We start from the raw sequence: 24,168 nt of genomic DNA, 5'->3' as shown, positions 1-24,168 counted from the left end.
CAATCCTCCAACTAGTATAGTTTCAGTTGGTGCTCACATTCTAAGATTGGTAGCTACTGGGCATTCTGGTATTTATGAGAGCTGGTGTTTTGTCACTGACAAAATCCAAATACGATAAACTAAAACAGCTCATTAAAACTCAACTCTCAACTCTCTATGAGTGCCTTTAATGAAAACATCAAAAATGCATGTGGGCAGGGCACAGTGACTCACGCCTGTAATCCCAGCACTTTGGGAGGCCAAGGCAGGTGGATAACCTGAGGTCAAGAGTTCAAGACCAGCTTGGCCAACATGGCAAAACCCCGTCTCTACTAAAAATACAAAAAAAAAAAAAAAAAAAATTAGCTGGGTATGGTGGTGCATGTCTGTAATCCCAGCTAGTCGGGAGACTGAGGCAGGAGAATCGCTTGAACCCTGGAGACAGAGGTTGCAGTGAGCCAAGATTGCACCACACCACTGCACTCCAACCTGGGTAACAGAGCAAGACTCTGTCTCAAAAAAAAAAAAAGGCATGTCAGTACTGTCAAACCCAGCAGGGATCTAAGGATCATCATTATTTACAGGTTTATTACACAGGATTTCTCATTAAAACACTAAGCAAAAATATTTTTAGATTTTTTTAATTTTCAACAAATTAAACATTTACAACATTGTTACAACTGAGAACATTGACAACACAGGGATTTTCAACAGAGTAAATTTAGCAAGGATTTTTTCCAGAAGAAAACAAAATGTCAGTACATTTTGTATTACATAGCATTGCTCTGTGGAAAATTAGTTGGCATCCTGCAAAAAAAGAAAAACTGAATTAGATTTAAGTGCAAACGACCACGTGAATATGTGTATATATTTTCTATATTTTGTCATAGAATAACATTAGCATCTGAAATATTTCCCAGCTGTTCTTCTGTGTGTGTGTGTGTGTGTATGTGTGTGTATTGTGTATGTGTATATATATATATATACACATTGTGTGTGTATATGTGTGTATTGTGTATGTGTATATATATATACACACACACACAGACAGAAGAAATATATATATATATGTATTTTTCTCTTTTGAGACAGAGTCTTGCTCTGTTGCCCAGGCTGGCATGCAGTGGCGTGATCTCGGCTCACTGCAGCCTCCACCTCCTGGGTTTAAGCAATTCTCCTGCCTCAGCCTCCTGAGTAGCTGGGATTACAGAAGTGCACCACCATGCCTGGCTAATTTTTGTATTGTTAGTAGAGACAGAGTTTCACTATGTTAGTCAGGCTGGTCTCGAACTCCTGACCTCTAGTGATCTGCCCACTTTGGCATCCCAAAGTGCTGGGATTACAGGCGTGAGTCACCGTACCTGGCCTGTCTGTATATTTTTAACTACATATCTTTTAATCTATCTCTAATGGAACACTTATTCTGTATGTCTGTGGCTTCCAACAGTTTACAGTATTTAACTATTTAAAAGTGATTTTCTAAAGCTCATTCATACCAATAAGATTTATGAATAAGCTATTTCAAAAGCTACATTTACTCCTTGTATATCTATTTCCTCATATATTTGCAACTAAATAGTTCTATTTTATGTTTAACCACTTTCTAAATAAATATAGGTCATCAGGATAGAGAAAGGCCTTAGAAAATCAGATGAGAAAAACAAAGAAAACATGATTATTATGTTGTTTTTCTATTGGCAAAATGAAATGAAATCATGAGTACATTAGTTTATGTATACCCTAATCTTGAAAATAATCTGAATAAAGCAATTATTCTCAATTTTGGAGATTTTTTTTTTTTTTTTTTACTAAATTCACCGAATCATAGATTAAATTTCATTTCACATTCTGAACACTCTAATACTTACTTCGATGTTACAAATGCAGCTATTTTTTTCTCATTTAGTATTAAGCTGTTTAAAAACATTTTTAATGCTAATTTACATTTATAGTATTATAAAAGATAAAATATCCATTAGCTCTCTATTCTTTGTTCCTTGAAAAAATACAAAATTAAGAATATGTTTTCTCATATTCCTCATGTGAACATAATTTATCAGGCCTCTTCTGAAGCAGGAGTTAATACCAAACACAGTTTGCAAATTCAAGTTCCTAATTAGATCCCATGAGCACATTAAATTTTTCCTTCACTTTTCCACTATTTGAATCTTTTCTTTCTTTCTTTTCTAATTGAATTGGCTAACACATTGAGAACTACATTAAATAAGAAATTAGAGAGTATCTTTATCTTGTTCCTGACATTAATGGAAATGCTCCAAAGTGTTTCACTAACAAGCCAGCTACTGTACTAACTTGGTTTGAGACCATTATATAAATCATGTCAAGAAAGGCTTAATCTCTTCCTAATAGATCAGAAATTGATGTGAAATTTTACCAAAAGCATTTCATTTCACATTCTGAACACTCTAATACTTGATATTTGAGATTATCATATAATTTTTCTTCTAATACTGAAAACTTTTAACATACTTCTTAACGTTGAACCATCCTTGAGTTGCTGGAACAAATCTTACTTAGTGAGGTCATAAAATTATTTCAGTATACTGATGAATACTATTTAATAATATTCCTTTAAACTTTTTACATTAATATTTATAAACACAATTGACTTACAGATTTTTTATACTATTTTTTAAGTTATGGTATTAATATTATGCTGGCTTCATGAAAATATTTGGTAGTTTTTCTTCTTTCTCTGAGCTGAAAAAATTCAAAATTATTGGCTTAGCACTTTTTGAGGAGATATTGTGGGTATAGTTTTCTTTTTTCTTTTTTTTTGAGACAGTATACTTTTGAGTGAGTAGTTTCTTTATTTTTTTCTTTTTCTTTTTTTGCTCTTGATGACCAGATTGGAGTGCAATGGTGTGATCTCGGCTCACTACAACCTCTGCCTCCTGGGTTTAAGTGATTCTCCTGCTTAAGCCTCCCGAGTAGCTGGGATTATAGGCATGCACTACCACACCTGGCTAATTTTGTATTTTTAGTAGAGATGGGATTTCTCCGTGTTGGTCAGGCTGGTCTTGAACTCCTGACTTCAGTTTCTTTATTTTTGAAGGTGATCCATCCACCTTGGCCTCCCAAAGTGCTGGGATTACAGGCCTGAGCTACTGCGCCTGGCCAAGGGTATAATTTCTAGATAACATTTTCCAGTTTTCCCCCATACCTAATTAGTCCGTTTAGTGTTTTTCTTTCTCCTGAGGTCAATTTTGGTAGCACCTACTTTATTAGACAATCCTCTATTTTATCCAGGTTTCCAAACTGATATGTGGAGAGATGTGCAAAGTACTCTTTTGTGATTTTTATTGCTTCTCTGTTTTAATTTCTCTTTTCATTGTACTTTTCTATATTTATTTTACCCTTTTTCTTGATTACACTAGGCCAACTTATTTTAATTTCTGCAAAGAATTACTATAAAAAGAGAATTACTCTAGATTTTTGCTTTGTTTACTGTCCTTCTTCTTTACTGCTTTTTTTAAAGTTTTTAAACTTTTTATTTGCATATTAAAAAAATTATGCATTCCAGTAATTAAAATCATTTGAGAAAAAAAAAAATGGCGCTCTGATTAAACTGTATTACAGCCTGCAGGACACCTTGGGCCAGCTTGGTTTTACTCTAGATTTCACTGTCGTCCCACCCCACTTCTTCCTTCACCAACATGCAAGTTCTTTCCTTCCCTGCCAGCCAGATAGACAGATGGGAGAGGCAGGCGCGGCCTTCGTTGTCAGTAGTACTTTGATGTGAAAGGGGCAGTACAGTCATTTAAACTTGATCCAACCTCTTTGCATCTTACAAAGTTAAACAGCTAAAAGAAGTAAAATAAGAAGGCAGTGCTTGTGGAATGTACAGTGCATATTGGTGGCGCACGCCTCATTACGATTCGCCTGCTTGCTTCTCCTGTTCAATTGTTTCTTTGGAAGGCAGTGAATTTTTCTCTTGCGTCTCTGTCTTCTTCAGTTTCGACTTATCAAATTTCTCGATCTCAGCCATATCGGGTTTGTCAGACATGGTTGCGGAGGGAAAGCAAGCTAGGCGCACGCGAGAACAAGCGAAGTCTGGTCTGCGCAGTGGCCACCACCGAGTTGTCCCGTTTTACTGTTTTTAACATCAATTTCTTCTTTCATTTTTATAACTTCCTTCTGCCCTCTTGAAGTTTACTTTGTTGTTGTTTTGTTTTTATTTTATTTTATTTATTTATTTTTTTAAGATAAGTTCTTGTTTTATTGCCTTGGCTGGAGTGCAGAGGAAAGACATAGCTCACAGCCTCAAACTCCTGGGCTCAAGCTATCCTCCCATCTCAGCCTCTGAAGTAGGTAGGATTACAGGCATGCGCCACCACATCTGGCTAATTTTTTTCTTAAGTTTTTGTAGAGATGGGGTCTCAAAATCCTGTGCTCAAGTGATCCTCATGCCCTAGCCTCTCAAAGTGATAGGATTACAGGCATGAGCCACTTGCCCAGTCTAAAATGAATGATATATTTGAAAAAATACATTCAGCATAAAATCTGCATTTAGGATTACAAAAGCTTAGTAGAATACACTTTTATTTCTGTGGTACAAATTTATTAATCTGCATTTGGGTTTGATTTCAACATTTATTGTCTAATAAAATATTAGGATTAAGATATTTATTAAACATGTGGGAACAGTCAACAGCTACTAAATTTCTACTATATGTCCAGCACTGAGGTAGAAATTCTGGCAGCACAAAAGAAGAGGTCATTCTCTCATGTCTTTCCACATTTTAAAAAATTCTCTAGAAACCGGTAAATCACCAGCTTTTACAAAGAATCTTTGAGTATTGGTTATTTAGATGACAGAAGTACTTTCAGTCTGTAAATCTTGGCCCATTATAGTAGACACTGATTACTGCAATAAGAATTCATTCCTTGACATATCCTACTTGCACAATAAATGATGATAAGATCAATGTCTACAAAATCACTTATGATAATTATTACTGTGACATAGTCTGAGGAATAAATGACATGGGCAAAGCAAATGAGGCCCTAAAATACTGCTATTTTCTCATTACAATAAAGCCCTTACAGCTCCTATCATTGTAGTATTTATATGGGACATTCATGTATATATGCAATCAAATAATAGAAATATATTTAGCATAATTTAATTTGTGACTGAAAACAACAGAAAATGTCAAACTGTGTTGAACTGTGAAATGCATACCATTTTATTTATTTATTTGTTTATTTATTTATTTCTCACATACCATTTTAAATGAACCCTGCTGACCTTCTTCCATTCCGTGGCTGAAAAATAATAGATTAGAAATAAATCAGTGTAACTAAAGATGGAAGCTAATAGTCATAGGAACAGATTGATGACTTAGAGGAGTGTTTAATGTGCATCACAATCATGTAGAGGGCTTTTTACAACATAGACTGCTGGACTCCTTAGCCAGAATTTCTGATTTAGTAAGTCTGAGAATCCTGAGAAATTTGTATTTCTAACAAGTTCTGAGGTGATGCTAATGCTGCAAAGACCACCATGAACTAGATGCTATTTGACTTAATTATTTCCTTGATGGTACCAACATTTTAAAACAAATGTTCTCAGTTTTAATTTGATATGAACCAAAATGAACTTACTGAAGTCAGGGCTGTTTAGCTGCTTACTCCTTCCTGCTATCAGTCCAATTTCTTCATTTAACCCATTCTCTAATTTGCTATTAGAATTATTTTCCAAAAGGCAAATCTTAACATTTGCCCCCTTCTTAGCCTTCAGTGTAAAGCTGAAATTTCTTAGCTAAATATTTCATCAAGCACTTCCCATTGATTCTTCAGGATTCAGCCCATGAAGTCTTTGCTGTAGCTCTTCCATTCCCCAGCTGGAGTTAAATGCTTTTCTTTTGGAAACCACAGCCCTTGGATTACAAGTGCATTTCACACAGTACTTTATATTTGTTTACTTATCTGTTTTCTCTTAGAGCCTATCTAAACTCCTAAAGCATAGGAATGGAATCCTATCTGTCTTTATAGTCCCAGCCCTTGGTACATTGCTCAGCACCCAGTAGAAGTTCAATAAATAGTTGTTGAACTAATTAATTAAAACTTTCTGGTAATGTATGAAGGATGCAAATATTTTGCAAAGTGTAGCTGCCTAGAAAAAAACCACATTTTATAGACAATGTAGACAGACAAAATCAGAAATGTAATCCCAAAATTCTGTCTACTTATACCTTTTATTATGATTGGTTCTTTTAATTTTAAGAATTTGTGAAAGTAGTCATAACTCTTCCAATCTACTGAGTTAAAAATTTTGTAAATAATTCCATAGAACATAAGGAATAGTGTATCTTTAAGACACCTATTTTCTATACACAAAATGTCATGGAATTAAAGTGTCAAATAGGTGAATGTTACTGGAGGTGTTTAAACATGAGCAATAGATCAAAGGAGAGATCAGAGATACTATGGTATTGAAGCAATAAAGTGGTGACAGAAGTGAATGTCAGACTGTAACACCTGATGCCAAACATCTATAAACTTTAAAACTTAATTGAAATGTAAAAGTTAATTAAATACACAGTGAACACGTTTTTAAATTTTGATGTAGATTGATTTTTTTAAAAATACAGTAGGTACCTACCCTGAATAAAAAATATCCTCGACTTTGACTTGCAAAGGGATTTTGGAATTCTTCCTAGAAGAGAAAATGAGGGCATTACAAATCAAATAACACTAAAAATAAGTGCAAATTCTCCTTGAAAGTACATTGAAGGTCAGAATTACTTTCAACTATCATAACTAAACATAGAGGGAATCAGGGACTTGAATAGAGAATTTTTGTATTATACCTGAAAATTTTCAACAACTAGTAGTATCATCAGAATCTTATATTTAGAAATAATTTCCTTATCAGTGTGACCAATTTGCCTTTCAGGAATTTTTGTCAGTTGTAGGTGAATTCATCAATAAGTAGAAAGAGAAATGACAGACACTTCATAATTGACTATATTTAAATTCTCCTTTCAGCATTTTGTTAGAATGAAATAATTTCTTTAAAACACATATTGCATGTGTTAACACATGAACAGGGGAAAATGCAGAACAGAATTGTATCAAAGCTAAAAAATATTATACAATATTTCTACAGAAATGTAGTTTGAAATTAAGGGACAAATTTGGTAAATTATGTTTATTCGATGAAGCTTTAGGACAGATGTTCCTAATATAATTATATGTGCAGAATGTTAATTTTTAAATTTCCAAATATTAATAGGAATGACCCAATTATTCATAATAAGTGTATCTTTTTCTTAAACATTTCATTTTAAACTTCATGAAAAAAATACATTAACATTTTATGGTTTCCATAAAATTGGCTTATAGCTTCCTATTTTCATTAACAATTATCTATATCATAAAAGCATTATCAGCATGGCTACCACCATGAAATCTTTCAGCCAAGACCTTTTTCAACTATTTTATAATGTGAATACTATCATATTAAATTCTAAGAAATGGCTCTGATATATGTTTAAATTATGAAATACTTAGTTTGCAACAAATGTATCTTAAACCCTCAATATTTGTATTTAATTTTCATCTTTACTATAACTCCCCAAATTACTTAATATTGAAAAAATCTGTATTTAAAAATGTACATACTGTATACATGTATCAAAATATCACATGTACCTCTAAAATATGTATAACTATAATATACCAATGAAAAGTAAAAAATAAAGTTTTTTTTTCAGTTTTCAAAATTTAAAAAAAAGTACACTTATAAATCATATGTTTATATACCTATGTAAGCAACATTCTCAGCTGGGCACAGTGGCTAATGCCTGTAATCTGAGCACTTTGGGAGACTGATGTGGGAGGATCACTTGAGCCCAGGAGTTTGAGACCAGCCTGGGCAACATAGAGAGACCTAGTCTCTAAAAATAACTTAAAAATTTAGCCAGGTGTGATGGCATACACCTGTGGACCCAATTCCTCAGGCTCCTCAGGAGGCTGAGGTGGGAGGATTGCCTGAGCCCAGGAGGTCAAGGCTGCAGTAAGCCATGATCATGTCACTGCACTCCAGCCTAGGTGACAGAGAAAAACCCCGTCTCAAAAAAAAAAAAAAAAAAAAAAAAAAAAAAAAAAAAAAATTCAAATGCATATCATATTAAAGAGAAAATACTAAAAGGCAGGACAAAATGTAAATGTAAATTTAAATGTGCCAAATATTTAAAACTTCCAAATGCAAAACCTAAACATACAGATCTTTTTAGAGTCTTATCATTAAGCAAGCGGTATATAAAATAATTTGGGAGGTAGAGATATAAAAAAGATGTGGGAATGAAATTGGAAGATGTCTAGCAATCAAAATTTAAGAAAAGTGTTTTAAGATCTAAAACCTCATTTCTTCAAGAATCCAAAATATTTCACTATCAAAGATACATTTTAAAATTAGATGATTTAGGCCCAGCAAAGCAAACACTCTCCTGCAATTGCATTTCTATTCATCTTTTAAATTATTGTCTTTCGTAGGTTTCTAGGAAACTTGACTGGCTGCAAAATACCCTTAAGATTTATCATTTGTCTGAAAATATAGATGGTATCACTGAAGGTGGAAAATTCAGTCAATGTACTAAACTGGCCACAATACTGAGTGATTAGCTTTGGTTTTGTAAATCACGGCACTGAAATAATGTAGTCATACTAATGATTGTTGGTGTCTTTTAAGAAACTAAATCTTTAAGTTGAAATTGTTTGCTAATTCATAACTCAAGCAAATACTTTAAGAAGTAAAAGTTAAATAAAAAAAGCATGTATTACTTCTGAAGAGTTTGATGACAACTACTTTTTTCTTCATTCTGCAAATTCTAAAATTTCAAGGGGCTGCTGCCTAAGATCTTACATTTCTCTTTACAGTTGGAATCAGATATTGTCTTCTTTGATGGAAGCGTCATTTAAGAATGTGAAGATTCTGGCTGGGCGCAGTGGCTCAAGCCTGTAATCCCAGCACTTTGGGAGGCCGAGACAGGCGGATCACGAGGTCAGGAGATCGAGACCATCCTGGCTAACACGGTGAAACCCCATCTCTACTAAAAATACAAAAAAATTAGCCGGGCCTGGTGGCAGGCGCCTGTAGTCTCAGCTCCTCGGGAGGCTGAGGCAGGAGAATGGCTTGAACCTGGGAGGCGGAGCTTGCAGGGAGCTGAGATGGTGCCACTGCACTCCAGTCTGGGCGACAGAGCGAGACTCCGCCTCAGAAAAAAAAAAAAAAAAAGAATGTGAAGATTCTAGGCAGGAAATACTGGCCATAAAAATAAATTTTGAGGAACATATTCACCTAAACTCTATGCGTTTTTAAAAGTGTCTGAAAACTTTGGGTAGCATTTTAAGAAGAATAAATTAAATATGGTATTGAAATTAAAGAAAACTTTGATCTGAACTCAAATTTTGTTTGTTTGTTTGTTTTGAGATGTAGTCTTGCTTTGTCACCCAGGCTGGAGTGCAGTGGCATGATCTCGGCTTACTGCAACCTCTGCCTCCCTGGTTCAGATGATTCTCCCGCCTCAGCCTCCCAAGTAGCCAGGATTACAGGTGCCGCCACCACATCCAGCTAATGTTTTTTGGGGGTTTTTTTTTGTATTTTTAGTTGACATGAGATTTCATCATGATGGACAGGCTGATCTCAAACTCCTGACAGGTGATCCACCCACCTGGGCCTCCCAAAGTGCTGGGATTACAAGCGTGAGCCACCGTGCCCAGCCTGAATTCAACTTTTAATAATAAAATACATAATTTAAAAATAACATAATAAAAGTACCCAAGATTAAATTATAAAGGGTACAGCATAGTGAAAAAAAGTTTGCCTAGATCAGAAGCCAGAAGACTATTTTGCACTTTCTCTTACTAATACGATCTTGGGAAACTCCTTCAACTATTCTGACTTGCTTTCCCTTTTGTAAATGGGAAATAATACTTGTATAAATACTAACAGAGTTCCTCAAAGAATAAAATAAGACTGAAAATTATAATGTATTACAGGAAGGGAAGGCATTACTTAAAAATAATCCTAGAGGCCGGGTGCGGTGGCTCAAGCCTGTAATCCCAGCACTTTGGGAGGCCGAGGTGGGCGGATCACGAGGTCAGGAGATCGATCCCATCCTGGCTAACATGGTGAAACCCCGTCTCTACTAAAAATACAAAAAACTAGCCGGGCGTGGTGGCGGGCGCCTGTAATCCCAGCTCCTCGGGAGGCTGAGGCAGGAGAATGGCGTGAACATGGGGAGCGGAACTCACAGTGAGCCAAGATCACACCACTGCACTCCAGCCTGGGCGACAGAGCGAGACTCCGTCTCAAAAAAAAAAAAAAAGTATATAATATATATGCATACAAAATAATTGCAGAAATTATCAGTGTTACAAGGGTTAGGATTCTTTTTTTTTTCTTTTTTTTTGAGACAGAGTCTCGCGCTGTCACTCAGGCTGGAGTGCAGTGGCGAAATTTCGGCTCACTGCAACCTCCACCTCCCCGGTTCAAGTGATTCTCCTCAGCCTGCTGAGTAGCTGGGATCACAGGCGCCCACGGCCACACCCGGCTAATTTTTGTATTTTTAGTAAAGACAGGGTTTCACCATGTTGGCCAGGGTGGTCTCAAACTCCTGACCTCAAATGATCCACCCACCTAGCCTCCCAAAGTGCTGGGATTACAGGCGTGAGCCACAAGAGTTAGGATTCTTTTTAAATGACTGTGAAACTCCACAATATAACACAGTTAGACTGTATTAAAGTGGTTACATTCATCTTACACATATTGGCAAATAGCTAGGATGGCAAGCTTTCTGCTGAAGTATTTAAATGTCGTGAAGAGTAGGCCAGGCCTGGTGGCTCACACCTGTAATCCCTTCAACATTGGAAGGTCCAGGTGGGTGGATCCCTGGACTTAGATCACATTTTTTTGTTGAAAAAAACAAAGTATATATATTTAGTTTCTGATATTTACTTCACGAACCATAGTCTTACCGAGTTTTTTTTTTTTTTTTTTGAGACGGAGTCTCGCTCTGTCACCCAAGCTGGAGTGCAGTGCAACCTCTGCCTCCTTTGTTCAAGCGATTCTTATGCCTCAGCCTCCGAGTAGCTGGGATTACAGGCATGCGCCCATATGCCTGGCTAATTTTTTTTTTTTTTTTTTTTTGTATTTTTAGTAGAGACGGGGTTTCGCCATGTTGCCAAGGCTGGTCTCGAACTCCTGACCTCAAGGGATCCACCCACCTGGACCTTCAACGTTGAAGGGATTACAGGTGTGAGCCACCAGGCCTGACCTACTCTTAAGAACATTTAAATACTTGAGCAGAAAGCTTGCCATCCTAGCTATTTGCCAAGCTGGATACAGAGGGGCAGTATATTGTCCTTTATTTGTTCTCTTATTCCTACCTAAGGATTGGATACAAGCTTTCTTAAAACAAGAATAGATTTTCTCACCAAGAGAGTCATGGCTTTTGGAAAACAGTGTAGTTCCAACTTTCCTCAATGTCCAAAGCTTCAGCTAGAAGGGACACAATATTGCAGGGGTCCATGGAAAGGCTGCTTGAACAATTCTCTTCTACTCTGCAAACAGATGCTCTTACGTTGGCTAACTGGGTATTAGTGTGGGCTTAGCCTGAAGAGCAGCATTTGATGAACTACCACAGCTGGGAATTAACAGAAAGGGCTGCCCCACATGGAATGGCAAAGCCAGCATGCAGTTTGTATTACATACGTCCACTCCGAATCTCTTCATTCTTCTCTCATGCAGGTGAGGAACGAGCTGCAGCAACGGATGCACAACAGATGACTGAGAGGACATGAACACACACGCGATGAGCACACGGCTTCTCAGCACTGGCCATCAAGATGCTTCCTATTTGTTTTTGTTTTTACCCACTAAACTTGTCCCAGACAAAACAGAAAATTAAAGATGTCACCTAAAACAGCTCTTTGGGAGCAATTCAAAGAACTGTGGAGAATGAACCGAGAGGTGGGATAAAATTTGGTAGCTCTACGCTGGGATTTTTGTTCTCATATTGAGAAGAAGCACTTTCCCGACAGCTGCAGCTCTCCTGTGAACTGTCAGCAAGTAAAACCCCTCATTGCCTCTTTCAGAGGCAAAAGGCAGTCTGTCTGTTACTAGACTTACTCAAAATAATTCGGGCCAGGCAAAACCCATACTGCCAGTAGCAATTTTCCACTATAAACATGTTTATCTGGAAGATTATACTATATACACATCTAATAACCTCCTTTATAAATTATATACTTAAAACAGAAACGTTGGGAGCGAGACAACAATGTGTGAAAATGACAATGCGTTCTCGATAGTGAAAACTGTGACTAAGATACATTTTCCCAAAATGTAAAGGTGCCAAGCCAAAGAAAATGAAAGCACACTTGAGATATATAGCTACCTACCTGATATGGCTGCATTTTTAAAAAAGGTATGGGTCATACTGAGACTTCTCATTAATGTTAAATTCATTTATGACATGCATTATGTTGAGCCCTGTATAACAGCTATCTGTTAACTAATTCAACTTGTACTTGGTGTAAACCCAGTATAATCTTTCGCCTCCTCATATGTTAAGAATATTCCATGTGATAAATATTTCAAACTGAGTTTAAGATTACAGTCACCTTTCCATAGGTATGTATCTGCTTAAAATACACTATGCTCCTCATTCCCTAAATTGGTTCACGGAAGTGAATCACAAGTGTGGAAATAATATTATAGTCAAATAATTTCTAAGTATTCTAGATTGAAACACCAAGTAGGCTGGTTAGCATTTTTAAAATCCATGCCTACAAAAAGAAAAACTACTGCTAATGCTACAATGCTACATGATTTTAAAGTGAACTGAATTCAAGTTACTGGTTTTTGGCTAACCTTAGAGAATACATTCACACATTAAATGCCTAATTACTAATAAGAACATCTTAGGAATAGAAGAGGATATTTCTAATTATATTTAATTACATTTTTGACAATCATCCTTTAAAATAAAAATTGCCCTTGATCAAATGATTTTTTAATTTGCAACAATTGCCATCTGAAACAATATGTTTTACTTATTTATTTGCTTTTTTATTTTCTTGGTCTTTAGAATGTGTTTCACAAAAGCAGAGACTTTTCTTTTCTTTTCTTTTCTTTTTTTGAGACAGAGTATCACTCTGTCGTCCATGTTGGAGTGCAGTCGCGTGATCTCAGCTCACTGCAACCTCCCCTCCTGGGTACAAGCGATTCTCTTGCCTTAACCTCCCGAGTAGCTGGGACCACAGGCGCACACCATCACACCTGGCTACTTTTTGTATTTTTATTAGAGACAGGGTTTCACCATGTTGGCAAAGCTGGTCTTGAACTCCAGACCTCAAGTGATCTGCCTGCCTCGGCCTCCCAAACTGCTGGGATTACAGGCATGAGCCACCATCCCTGGCCAGGGATTTCTTTTTTAAATTTTGTTTTATTTATTGCTATATTTCTAGTACCTAGAATTGTGCCTGGCACATAGCATATAGTTAATAGTTTGTAAATAACTGTTAAATAATGAATGAATTAATGAATGAATTTAATGTACAGGTGGTAATTGACATATAAAATAAATCAAATGGATAATAAATATTGAATTTCATTCCTTTACTCACATATAAACTTTTAAAGTAGAAAATTTGAATTCTAATGTAGCTCTGTTACGCTGCAAAAACAGGTTCATTCTTTTAAACAAATATTAGTGATTACTAAGAAGTAGTTCTACAACTTACCACAACATTTGAATTGCCCAACTTCTGTGTCTTCGAATAATGAAATAGGAACTGTTTTAAAAAAGCAGTAAGTTTTACTATAAGAATTAATGGTTTCCTTATTATTTTATAAGGTATAGATTTATGAAAATCATCTTACCCTTTTAGTATTATCTTTTTCATCTTGTTCCTATTGAAAAGAGATATTATATCATTATATATTGCAAAATTTTACTATCTTATATACAATAATTTTATAATGTTATAGCACATAATTATTTAAAACACATGACTCATGTTACATATAAAATATAAGACTGAAATTAGTTAAGCATCCGTTGCTCTAAAAATAAATGAGAAATTAATTGAATATTGTTTACAAATAAGATGTGCATAAAGATCTCTTTACTGCAACTTTATTCATAAGAGTGAAAAATTGGAAACATCCTAAATATTCAACAGTGGTAGAATGCGAAATTATTATATCATGACATGATGGAATATTCAGAGGAGAAGACTGAAAGAATCACATGAAAGTATTTTTACTGTTTATCACTAAATAAGAAGGTTATGAGTTGTTTTTGATGTCTTTCATAAAACAATTTTTAGCCTGGCGCAGTGGCTCACGCCTGTAATCCCAGCACTTTGGGAGGCCGAGGCGGGCAGATCATGAGGTCAGGAGATCGAGACCATCCTGGCTAACACGGTGAAACCCCGTCTTTACTAAAAAAAAGACAAAAAATTAGCCGAGCGTGGTGGCACGTGCCTGTAGTCCCAGCTACTTGGGAGGCTGAGGCAGAAGAATGGTGTGAATCCAGGAGGCAGAGCTTGCAGTGAGCCGAGATGATGCCACTGTACTCCAGCCTGGGTGACAGAGCGAGACTCCATCTCAATTAAAAAAAAAAAAAAAAAAATTCAAATCATATAATTCCTTTTTTGTTGTTGTTCTTTCTCACTTGTTTTTAATACAAATGGAAGATCATGAATAAACACCATTGTCATTTATTTTATCTTAATTAGGAAAAAATCAATTACGCTTTTTGGGACAATGTCACCTTTAGAAACAATGGATAAATATACAATTGTAGGCAGAGATTATTTAGTTTCATAAAACATTTATGCTTTCAAATTATCAATTTTTTTCTTTGAATTATTATATATAAAAGGTATGAAAGTCAGAGTGTACCAATGACCACAGATTAAGTTAGAATTGCAAATGAAAAGTATAATTCCAAACCTGAAGCTCTCATCTTTAATAAAGTAGCTTAAAAATAAATTCATCCATAAGATAGAGATTATAAAATTAGGTATAGTGCTTATGCACTTTTCAAGTTCCCATCTAACCTCACTCCAGGACAGAAAGTTCTCCCAGAAGAATCAAGTAATTTTAATAAGAAACCAAGACAATGACAATACAGTTTGCTTTTTTTTGGTATTCTTAATGTCCTACTCTCCCACAAAGTACAATGTCCTAACCTTTGAACCATTAGATGTGTTTAGCAGCTTAGAAAGATGCATCTGTTCTCCAAAGTAGCATGAGTCAGGGCAAAAAAAGAGAGCCAGCATGACCCCATATTTATTCCTCCGGACTGGAACTCATTTTATATTTGATAGGGACATATGATTTCCCAATTAGATTACTGTAAGCTCCGTTAATACGATGCTCAATTCTCAGACATCAGAGAAACTGAATTATTTCTTATCCAAAAACAATTTTTCCTCTTCTAACTTTTCTTGGCATGCTTCCTAAATTGAGTATACTTTCTTCCAGGAGAAATTCCAAGAAATTTTTGGATAATTTTTGTCTACAAACAAAACACTATTTCAACCTTACCTGAGGCTTTGGTAGCATTCCCATAATCACAAAGCAAAGCTCCTCCAGTGCATTGGATGCCTAACAGAAATGAGAAGATATGTAAGTTATGCTTCTGCTTTAACGACATTTACATAGAAGAGATAACTATAAAATGTTAGGGGCATGAGGAAATGCTAACTACCTAGAAAAGAATCCTTCTGTAGATTATTAAAACTGCTGGAATCCTTTGATTTCTCTCACAACAAAAACTTGGCTGTAAAAGTAAAGCCTCCCTTCTAACCAGAAACAACAAAAAAAGGTAAGTACTGTACATATGCACTCATGAAGGCTTCCGCTGTGATCTAGATGCATAGTTCTCAGCACTTGCTAAAATATTATGAAATTCTATGACTGAGGGTAACAAGGGACAGTGCCAGAAGAGGAATTATTCTTCCCAGCTTGTAGCAAAATCTGCATCTACATGCCAAAGCTGTGAGCCTCACTGAGTATTACTCATTATTGGCTAATCTGAAAATCCTGCAATTGCTCGAAAACAATGGGAAGTGGAGGAGAAGAAGCCATGTGTGGTGCACCTAATCTGCGTCCCACCCTTCCAGGTTGCTGACTGCACACCCCAGGATCAGGTTTTTCAAAGCATTCAAGCAGAGAAGTAGGGCAGGGCTCTGTGGTTAGCAGCCAGCTGGGTGTGGTAAGGAGTAGAAGAAATGGACAAGCAGGGGCGAAACCTGCTTTGCACAGAGTTTAGCACAGTAGCACCATAAACAATTGATTACTTAATATATGCATTTTGGAAGTAATGAAGAACTAGAACAGTGGGGAGGGCAATATAATTAGTGGTTAAAAGCATGAGCTATGGAGTTGGGAAGGCTGTAACTCTACACAGTGCAAATTCCATTTCTGCTCTTTATTAGCTGTGTAACCTTGGGCTGGTTACCTAACCTCTCTAAATTTCTGTTTATTCAGCTCTAAGCTGGGGATGACATCACTGCAGAGAGTTCTTAGAAGAATTAAATGTAGGTAAAGTTCTTAGGTTGATTTACAGCTGAAGTGATTCTTAATTTAGAAGTTACATGAAAAAGAGGTCGGGTGCAGGGGCTCTCGCCTGTAATCCCAGCACTTTGGGACGCTGAGGCAGGCGGATCACCTGAGGTCACGAATTCGAGATCAGCTTGGCCAACACGGTGAAACCTAGTCTCTACTAAAATACAAAAAATTAGCCAGGCATAGTAGCACGCGCCTGTAATTCTAGCTACTAGGGAGGCTGAGGCAGGAGAATCACTCGAACCTGGGAGGCAGAGGTTGCAGTGAGCTGAGATCTTGACACTGCACTCCAGCCTGGATGATGGAGTGAGACTCTGTCTCAAAAAAAAAGACATACGAAAAGAATTATTCAGGGCCTCCAGTAGGCTCACCTTCTCTCCCTTTGAACGACAGTACATGCTTGACATGGTTGGTTGTGGTTCGAGATGCAGGTGGAGTCGACAGTTTTCCTGTGCACCCTTCCTAGCATCAGAGGTCTGCTTTGTTCTCTTCATTCCATTTGTTTGCTTGTCATGCAAATTCTTGGGATATTTATTAATAATGCCTCATATGTATATAGTGTTTCAATAAATTATAAAACACTTTCATATACAGTCATGCACCACATAATGGCATTTCAGTCAATGAGTCAATGATAAAGTGCATATACAATGGTGGTCACATAAGATTATTATGAAGCTGAAAAATTCCTATCATCTAGTCACAGCTTGATGATCCCGACCTGTGTAGGCCTAGACTAATATGAATGCTTGTGTCTTCATTTTTAACAACAAAGTTTAAAAAGTCAAAAAAAAATTCTTTTTAATTTCAAAAGCTTATAGAATGAGGATATAAAGAAAGAAAATATTTACATACACCTGTTCAATGTATTTGTGTTGTAAGCCAAGTGTCATTACAAAAGAGAAAAAAGTTCTAAAATATTAAAAAGTTGGCCAGGAACGGTGGCTCATGCCTGTAATCCCAGCACTTTGAGAGGCCGAGGTGGAAGAATTGCTTGAGCCCAGGAGTTTGAGACCAGCCTGGACAACATAGCAAGATCCTGTCTCTACAAAAAATACAGAAAATTAGCCAGGTGTGGTGGTGCATGCCTGTAGTCCCAGCTACTCAGGAGGCTGAAATGGGAGGATCATCTGAGCCCAGGAGTTCGAGTCTACAGTGAGCCATGATTATGCCACTGCACTCCAGCCTGGATGACAGAGTGAGATCCTGTCTTGAAAAAAAAAAAAAAAAATTAAAAAGTTTATAAAGTAAAAAAGTTATAGTAAGCTAGGGTTAATTTATTATTGAAGAGAGAAAAATTTTTAAATAAATTTAAAGCAGGCTAAGTTTACAGTGTTTATGAAATCTGCAGTAGTGTACGGTAATGTCCTAGGCCTTCACATTCACTCATTACTGACTCACCAACTCACTCAAAGCAACTTCCAGTCTTTCAAGCCCCATTCATGGTGAGTGCCCTATACAAGTGTATCATTTTTTATCTTTTATATTATGTATTTACTGTACTTTTTCTACATTTAGATATGTTTAGATACATATTGTGTTACAACTGCCCACAGTATTCATTACAGTAATGTGCTGTACAGGTTTGTAGTCATATAGCCTAGGTGTGTAGTAGGCTGTACATCTAGATTTGTGTAAGTACACTCTATGATGTTTACACAATGACAGATCATCTAAGGACACATTTCTCAGAATGTATATCCCCACTGTTAAGCGATGCATGACTATACATAATTTGTATTCGGTCCTACACAGGACATGAATTGTTATTCTCATATACAAAGGAAGTGAGGTTCTAAGAGACTGTCACTTGCCCAATACCACACATGGCTAGGAGTTGGAGGAGCATGGCCTGGGACCTTGGCCTTCTGATTTGTAGATATTCTTGTGTTGCATTGGTATTGCCTGCTAAGCCTAGAGTTGGGAGTTGGCAGCGAGAAAAACTAGAGTGTGAACACTGATACATCCTTTCTCACTGGTTATACTTAAGGGCTGAATACACAGGTCACCCCACAAAAATCTGAAATAAAATCCCTAAAACTTCTCTTATCAGCCTGGGCAAGATGGTGAGACCCCCATCTGTACACAAAATTTTTTTCTTTTAATTAGCTGGGCATGGTGGCATGCACCTGTAGTTCCAGCTATTCAGGAGGCTGAGGTGGAAGGATTGCTTGAGCCAAGGAGTTCGTAGCTGTGGAGAGCTATAATTGTATCACTGTATTCCAGCCTGGGTAACAGAGTGAGACCCTATCTCTAAAAACAAAAACAAAATGCTCCACTTATGATCATTTCAAAATAGAAAATACAAAACAATAAGAAAAAAAATCCAGTGATATCGTGTCAAAAATGTATTTCACCTCAAAGAAGAATAAACACTTATAGCTGATTTCAAAATAGAAAATACAAAACAATAAGAAGAAAATATCTACAATGTCATGTTTCAAAAATGTATTTCAACTCAAAGAAGAATAAATTCACACATGTGAGCTGTTTCTCCTTAGGAAACAGTTTCTAAGCTGGATGAGGTTCAGTAAGATTGTACTTTGACTGAAAAAGTTTCAAAGCAAATGCACTTTCCCCAACTCCCCTTTACAAAAAGTCAATTCTCAACTATTCTTCAAGGATTGAAATACATGAAAGTTTTAATATCTTATTTTTAAATTTATCGACCTTAAAGATAACATTTTCTACTTGCTAAAAATGTTTCAAAGCAATGGTCACATAATCACATAAATAATAAGATAGTAGTGTATGTGAAAATTAACAATGTTTTAAAATTGTATCAAATTTGGTGGTACATATACACCACTGAATACTATGCAGCCATAAAAAAGAATGAGATCATGTCCTTTGCAGCAACATAGATGGAGCTGGAGGGTATTACCCTAAGCTAAGTAACACAGGAACAGAAAACCAAATACCACATGTTCTCACTAGTAAGTAGGAGCTAAACACGAATGCACATGGCCAAAAAGAAGAGAACAATAGATAACAGGGCCTACTTGAGGGTGGATGGTGGGAAGAGGGTTAGAATAAAAAAATTACCTATCTATCTAGTACTATGCTTATTACCTGGGTGATGAAATAATCTGTACACCAAACCTCCGCAACACACTTTACCTACATAACAAAACAGTACATTTACCCCGAACCTAAAATAAAAAAAAAATTATTTAGGCTCTGTGGGCTGTATCAAGGGATTTTGATATTATTCTAATTGCAATAAGAAACCATAAGAAGATTTGGAACAAAGCAGTGATATGATGGCTTAGTATTTTAAATGACTAAGTGATGCTAAAACCTTAAATCTGAGTACAATAGCTACACTTACAACTAGTTTTCAGTTGTGTACTGAATTGCTCACTCATGAATTGAGTTTATTATCAATGTTTTGAGAAAATAATGACAATCTTTAGAAATTATAGTAATTACTGTTATAATAATATCCCCATTGAATCACACCTCCCTGTATCCATTGCCTTTATGTAGTCAGTCCCCTAACGCAGACATTGAGTGTGGCCCCCTGCATTGACTCTGTGTCTTGCTTTGGCCAGTGGGGCATGAGTAAACATGTTACAAGCAGATGTTTGAAACCCACTTAGGTGATGAGCTTGCTCTCCCCACTGCTGGTGGAACCCAGCCACCATGTGAAAAAGCTCAGACTAGCCTGCTGGACTGTAAGTAACACTTTGCCCAGCTGCCTCCACCACCCCTGCTGATAGCCAGCCAACGATCACCAAGCATATGAAGAAACCCAGCCACAGAAGTAAGCCCATAAAATGATATATTCCCAAAACATCAGGAATACAATTTTTAAAAACAATTCCTAATTTATTAATATTTCTTATTCCTGTGAAGGTACCCAAATACAGTTACGACACATAAACACCATTCCAAAGAGATGCATCTGTATTCATTCAGCAGCTATTTCTAGGGAAGGGACTTGTAAATCTATCTTTTTTATACAATTTATTTCATTTATTTCCTTTGAATTTTGAATAATTCATAATTTCACATGTTTCAAAGCTAAAAAATTATAAGATGATATCCAGTTAAAAAGTCCTTCTTTTTCTGTTCTATCCACCTAGGACTCCCCTTCCACATAGCCATTATCATTTATTTTGTATGTATTCTTCCAGAATTTATATTTTTTATTTGAGAGCTAAATCAGTAAAACCATATTTATATGGTTTTTAAACTAGTGAATGGGCCATAAAAAGGGATGATATAATGATATTTGTTACAAGAGAACAATTTCTGCATAGCATGCTTGCTGCTGGGTTTTATTAACAAAGTAATTAAAGAGATATTTACTGAGTCTCTTCTCAAGCATGACTCTAGGTGCTGGCTATAAATGTATCCCATGTAAGAACATCACCAATATACTATGGTGAAACCAAAATTAGGTTTTAATGCATAGCTTTAATTTCACATGTAATAAAACAATATTTTTTAAAGTATTAAATTTATTACTATTTACATTATAAATGTAAAAGTTACAAATAGTAAATTTACTAAGCTCCTCTTGAAAGAGGCACAGTACTGAAATCCAGTCAAACATTAGTTTATCTTGATGAAGTTTAAATGAGTGCTTTAAAATTCATCCTCTTAGTACTGAAGACCTAAAAGTGATTTTGAGGATGTTCCTGAATTTTAAATACAACACAAATGCATATATGCTGATTAATATCTATCTCATGTTATTAATATATATCTGCCAATGCTCCTGGAATAATTTGAAATATTGTTCAAAAACGTCATCTATGGTGATCCTGGTGTTGCTTTACTACCTAATACCTCAGATTTCCAGCAGGTACCTAGGGTATAGATTGAGGCAGGAGAAATACAACACTATACAAGGCTGCTTCTTCACACCAGCCAGGAAAACACAAATGGAGACTGTGTGACCAACAGCCTGGGCACCTCGGCCAGACTGTGTAGGGAGTACGCCCCAGGTGCATAGTTGATGACTCTGAAAGCAGCATCCTCCAGTAAAGACAATGTAAGACACACTTATTCCCCATTCCTTAAGTGTCCATGTGGAGGGGCTAGATTAGCACTCCTGGCCTCTTTCCAAAACCTTCTCTTAATTCTTTTCTATTGAAGAGGAGGGAGCTGTCTGGTAGGTGAACTGAGAGGAAGAAATTGGGTATGTTCAGTTCAGCTCTTTCCTCTATAGAGTCAGTGTTCTTACTCTGGTCAGCTGTTCTTGCCTGGTCTCTGCCCTGTGGCTGAGAATCTGACTGGTGGGAAGCTCAGAGTCACTGTCTGAGACTTGCAGGCAAGTTTAATTCTGGAGGCAATTATAGCAAACACACTTGACATCAGATCTGAAACCACAGTCACAAATGGACTTTTCGATTATAATGACAATATTTTGACCTCCAAAAGTCTGACTCATAAATTCATCACTCAATGGGTTTCGAACTCAATTGGGAGATAGGATATTTGTCCCCAAATGCAGCAATAGATACAGTATTTTAAATTTTTATTATTATTTAAACTTTTATTTTAGGTTCAGCAGTACATGTGCAAGATTGTCATATAGGTAAACTTGTGTCACAGGGTTCTGTTATACAGATTATTTCATCACCCAGGTACTAAGTCTAGTACCCAATAGTTATTTCTTCTGATCGTCTCTCTCTTCCCACCTCCACCCTCAAGTAGGCCCTGTGTCTGTTTTCCCCCTCTTTGTGTTCATGTGTTCTCATCATTTAACTCCCACTTGTAAGTGAGAACATGCAGTATTTGGTTTTCTGTTCCTGTGTTAGTTTGCTTAAATTCTTACTAATATTATTTGATAGAGACAGGGTCTTGCTATGTTGCCCAGGCTAGTCTCGAACTCCCAGCCTCAAGTGATCCTCCCACCTGGACCTCTCAAAGCACTGCGATTACAGGCATGAGCCACTGCACCCTGACAGATATAGTATTTCTAACTTAACATATAATTTGATTTTGAAACTAACATTTTAATTTGACATTACAAAATATGTGTATATTATCTGCAAATCTATTTTATTTAGAGATGAAAGCCCTAGCACATTACAACACAAGCCCACAGTATTGATTATTATCTGCAGCAAATGAAATAATATCTCATATGTTGACATGTTTTCATGAGCACATAAAGGTTCCAAAGTCAGCAATGGAGAGTTTAAGCACTACACAAACACCTACATTATGACAAAATACCTTCAATTGGAATTACCTGAGGCTGGGAATCAATGGACAGAAAAGACGAACAAGCATCATCTATCTGTAGAAAACAAAAATGTCAGTTACATCCTGGGAATGGACAGAAAATAACAGAGAGTAGATTTTACAAAGTCACATTACCTATGGAATATTAACCACAGTTCCATAACAGTTTAGGACTCTGGACTTGGAAGAGAGGAGCCTCAAAAACTTTATAAGAAAGTCTTGGAAATGAGACTTCCCTCAAGATGTCACCCTAACCACAGGATATATGTCTCTAGTGACTGCTGATGGGGACCATCCTAGGGCATGGAGATGCCTCACATTAATATATTGAGGAAAAGACTGTCACGTATTATTTAGTCTGAGAAATGTGAGAGGTGAACTAAAGAATGACCTTAAAATTAAGGCAGACCTTTGGTTACCATATGGTTCTGTATGACACATGAACCTAATGTCACCTAAATTAACATAATAACAGTATGATAAACAGCATACCAGAAAAATTGTTCATACAACATAGGCAATCCACTAGATCTCTCCCATGAAACCAGTATAGGAAGAGAGTTATATATATATATATATATATTTTTTTTTTTTTTTAGACGGAGTCTGGCTCTGCCGCCCAGGCTGGAGTGCAGTGGCCGGATCTCAGCTCACTGCAAGCTCCGCCTCCCGGGTTTACGCCATTCTCCTGCCTCAGCCTCCCGAGTAGCTGGGACTACAGGCGCCCGCCACGTCGCCCGGCTAGTTTTTTGTATTTTTTAGTAGAGACGGGGTTTCACCGTGTTAGCCAGGATGGTCTCGATCTCCTGACCTCGTGATCCGCCCGTCTCGGCCTCCCAAAGTGCTGGGATTACAGGCTTGAGCCACCGCGCCCGGCCTGAGAGTTATATTTTATAATGAGGGTTTACTGAGTTACAGTTGGCAACTAACTATTCTCAGCCCTTATTCTAAAAAGAAAACTTGAGACTTTAAATGGTAGAATGAGAGATTTATATTAATCATAAAAACTATGCTGAGAAGTTAAGCAATAAGCTGGATGTATGGCATTGTTTATGACATTTATTTCTTTGATGGCCTTTTAAAATGGAACTGGAAAAAAATGGTACTGATTCTTGTCTCTCTGGAATGATTGAGGTTGAGTCCTATTTATGGCATTCCATCTTAGAGGCCCGTTTCAGTCCCAGGATTCTTTTTCTCATACCAGGGGGTGGATTATTATACTCCACTGTCATAAATTCTCAAGCTCCTCATTGCTTCTAAGTTGAACATGTCCTAAAATATATTATTTCCTTAGAGAATAACAAAGGTATAAGACAATATAGAAAAGCATAAGCTTATGTCCCCTTCCTTTTTATCCTCACAGAACTTTTATCCTC

General features: G+C 36.6%; 1 protein-coding gene and 1 pseudogene across 4 annotated transcripts in view; both read right to left on the bottom strand.

Moving 5' to 3' along the window:
* Positions 1-615: 615 nt before the first annotated feature.
* NMU (neuromedin U) overlaps positions 616-24,168 on the bottom strand; it is a 40,922-nt gene continuing 17,369 nt past the window's right edge. The window contains exons 3-10 of one of the 3 annotated variants that reach the window (XM_023192238.2): positions 22,800-22,847; positions 15,569-15,628; positions 13,895-13,924; positions 13,756-13,806; positions 11,723-11,797; positions 6,608-6,661; positions 5,229-5,268; positions 616-786 (exon numbers count right to left, since the gene is read on the bottom strand). In XM_023192238.2, coding sequence (XP_023048006.1) covers positions 5,233-5,268; positions 6,608-6,661; positions 11,723-11,797; positions 13,756-13,806; positions 13,895-13,924; positions 15,569-15,628; positions 22,800-22,847 — 354 coding nt within the window. In that variant the 3' untranslated portion in view covers positions 616-786; positions 5,229-5,232. The remainder of the gene's footprint in view (positions 787-5,228; positions 5,269-6,607; positions 6,662-11,722; positions 11,798-13,755; positions 13,807-13,894; positions 13,925-15,568; positions 15,629-22,799; positions 22,848-24,168) is intronic. The other 2 variants (XM_023192241.2, XM_023192239.2) reach the window with 2 other exon arrangements.
* On the bottom strand, positions 3,474-4,081 carry LOC111526492 (annotated as a pseudogene). The gene has a single exon (XR_002726376.2). The product of XR_002726376.2 is annotated as a thymosin beta-4 pseudogene (transcript).

This window comes from Piliocolobus tephrosceles, chromosome 3 (genome assembly GCF_002776525.5).
Source record: "Piliocolobus tephrosceles isolate RC106 chromosome 3, ASM277652v3, whole genome shotgun sequence".
NCBI classification, from domain to species: domain Eukaryota; kingdom Metazoa; phylum Chordata; class Mammalia; order Primates; family Cercopithecidae; genus Piliocolobus; species Piliocolobus tephrosceles.
This window is presented reverse-complemented; position numbering and strand designations above follow the sequence as displayed.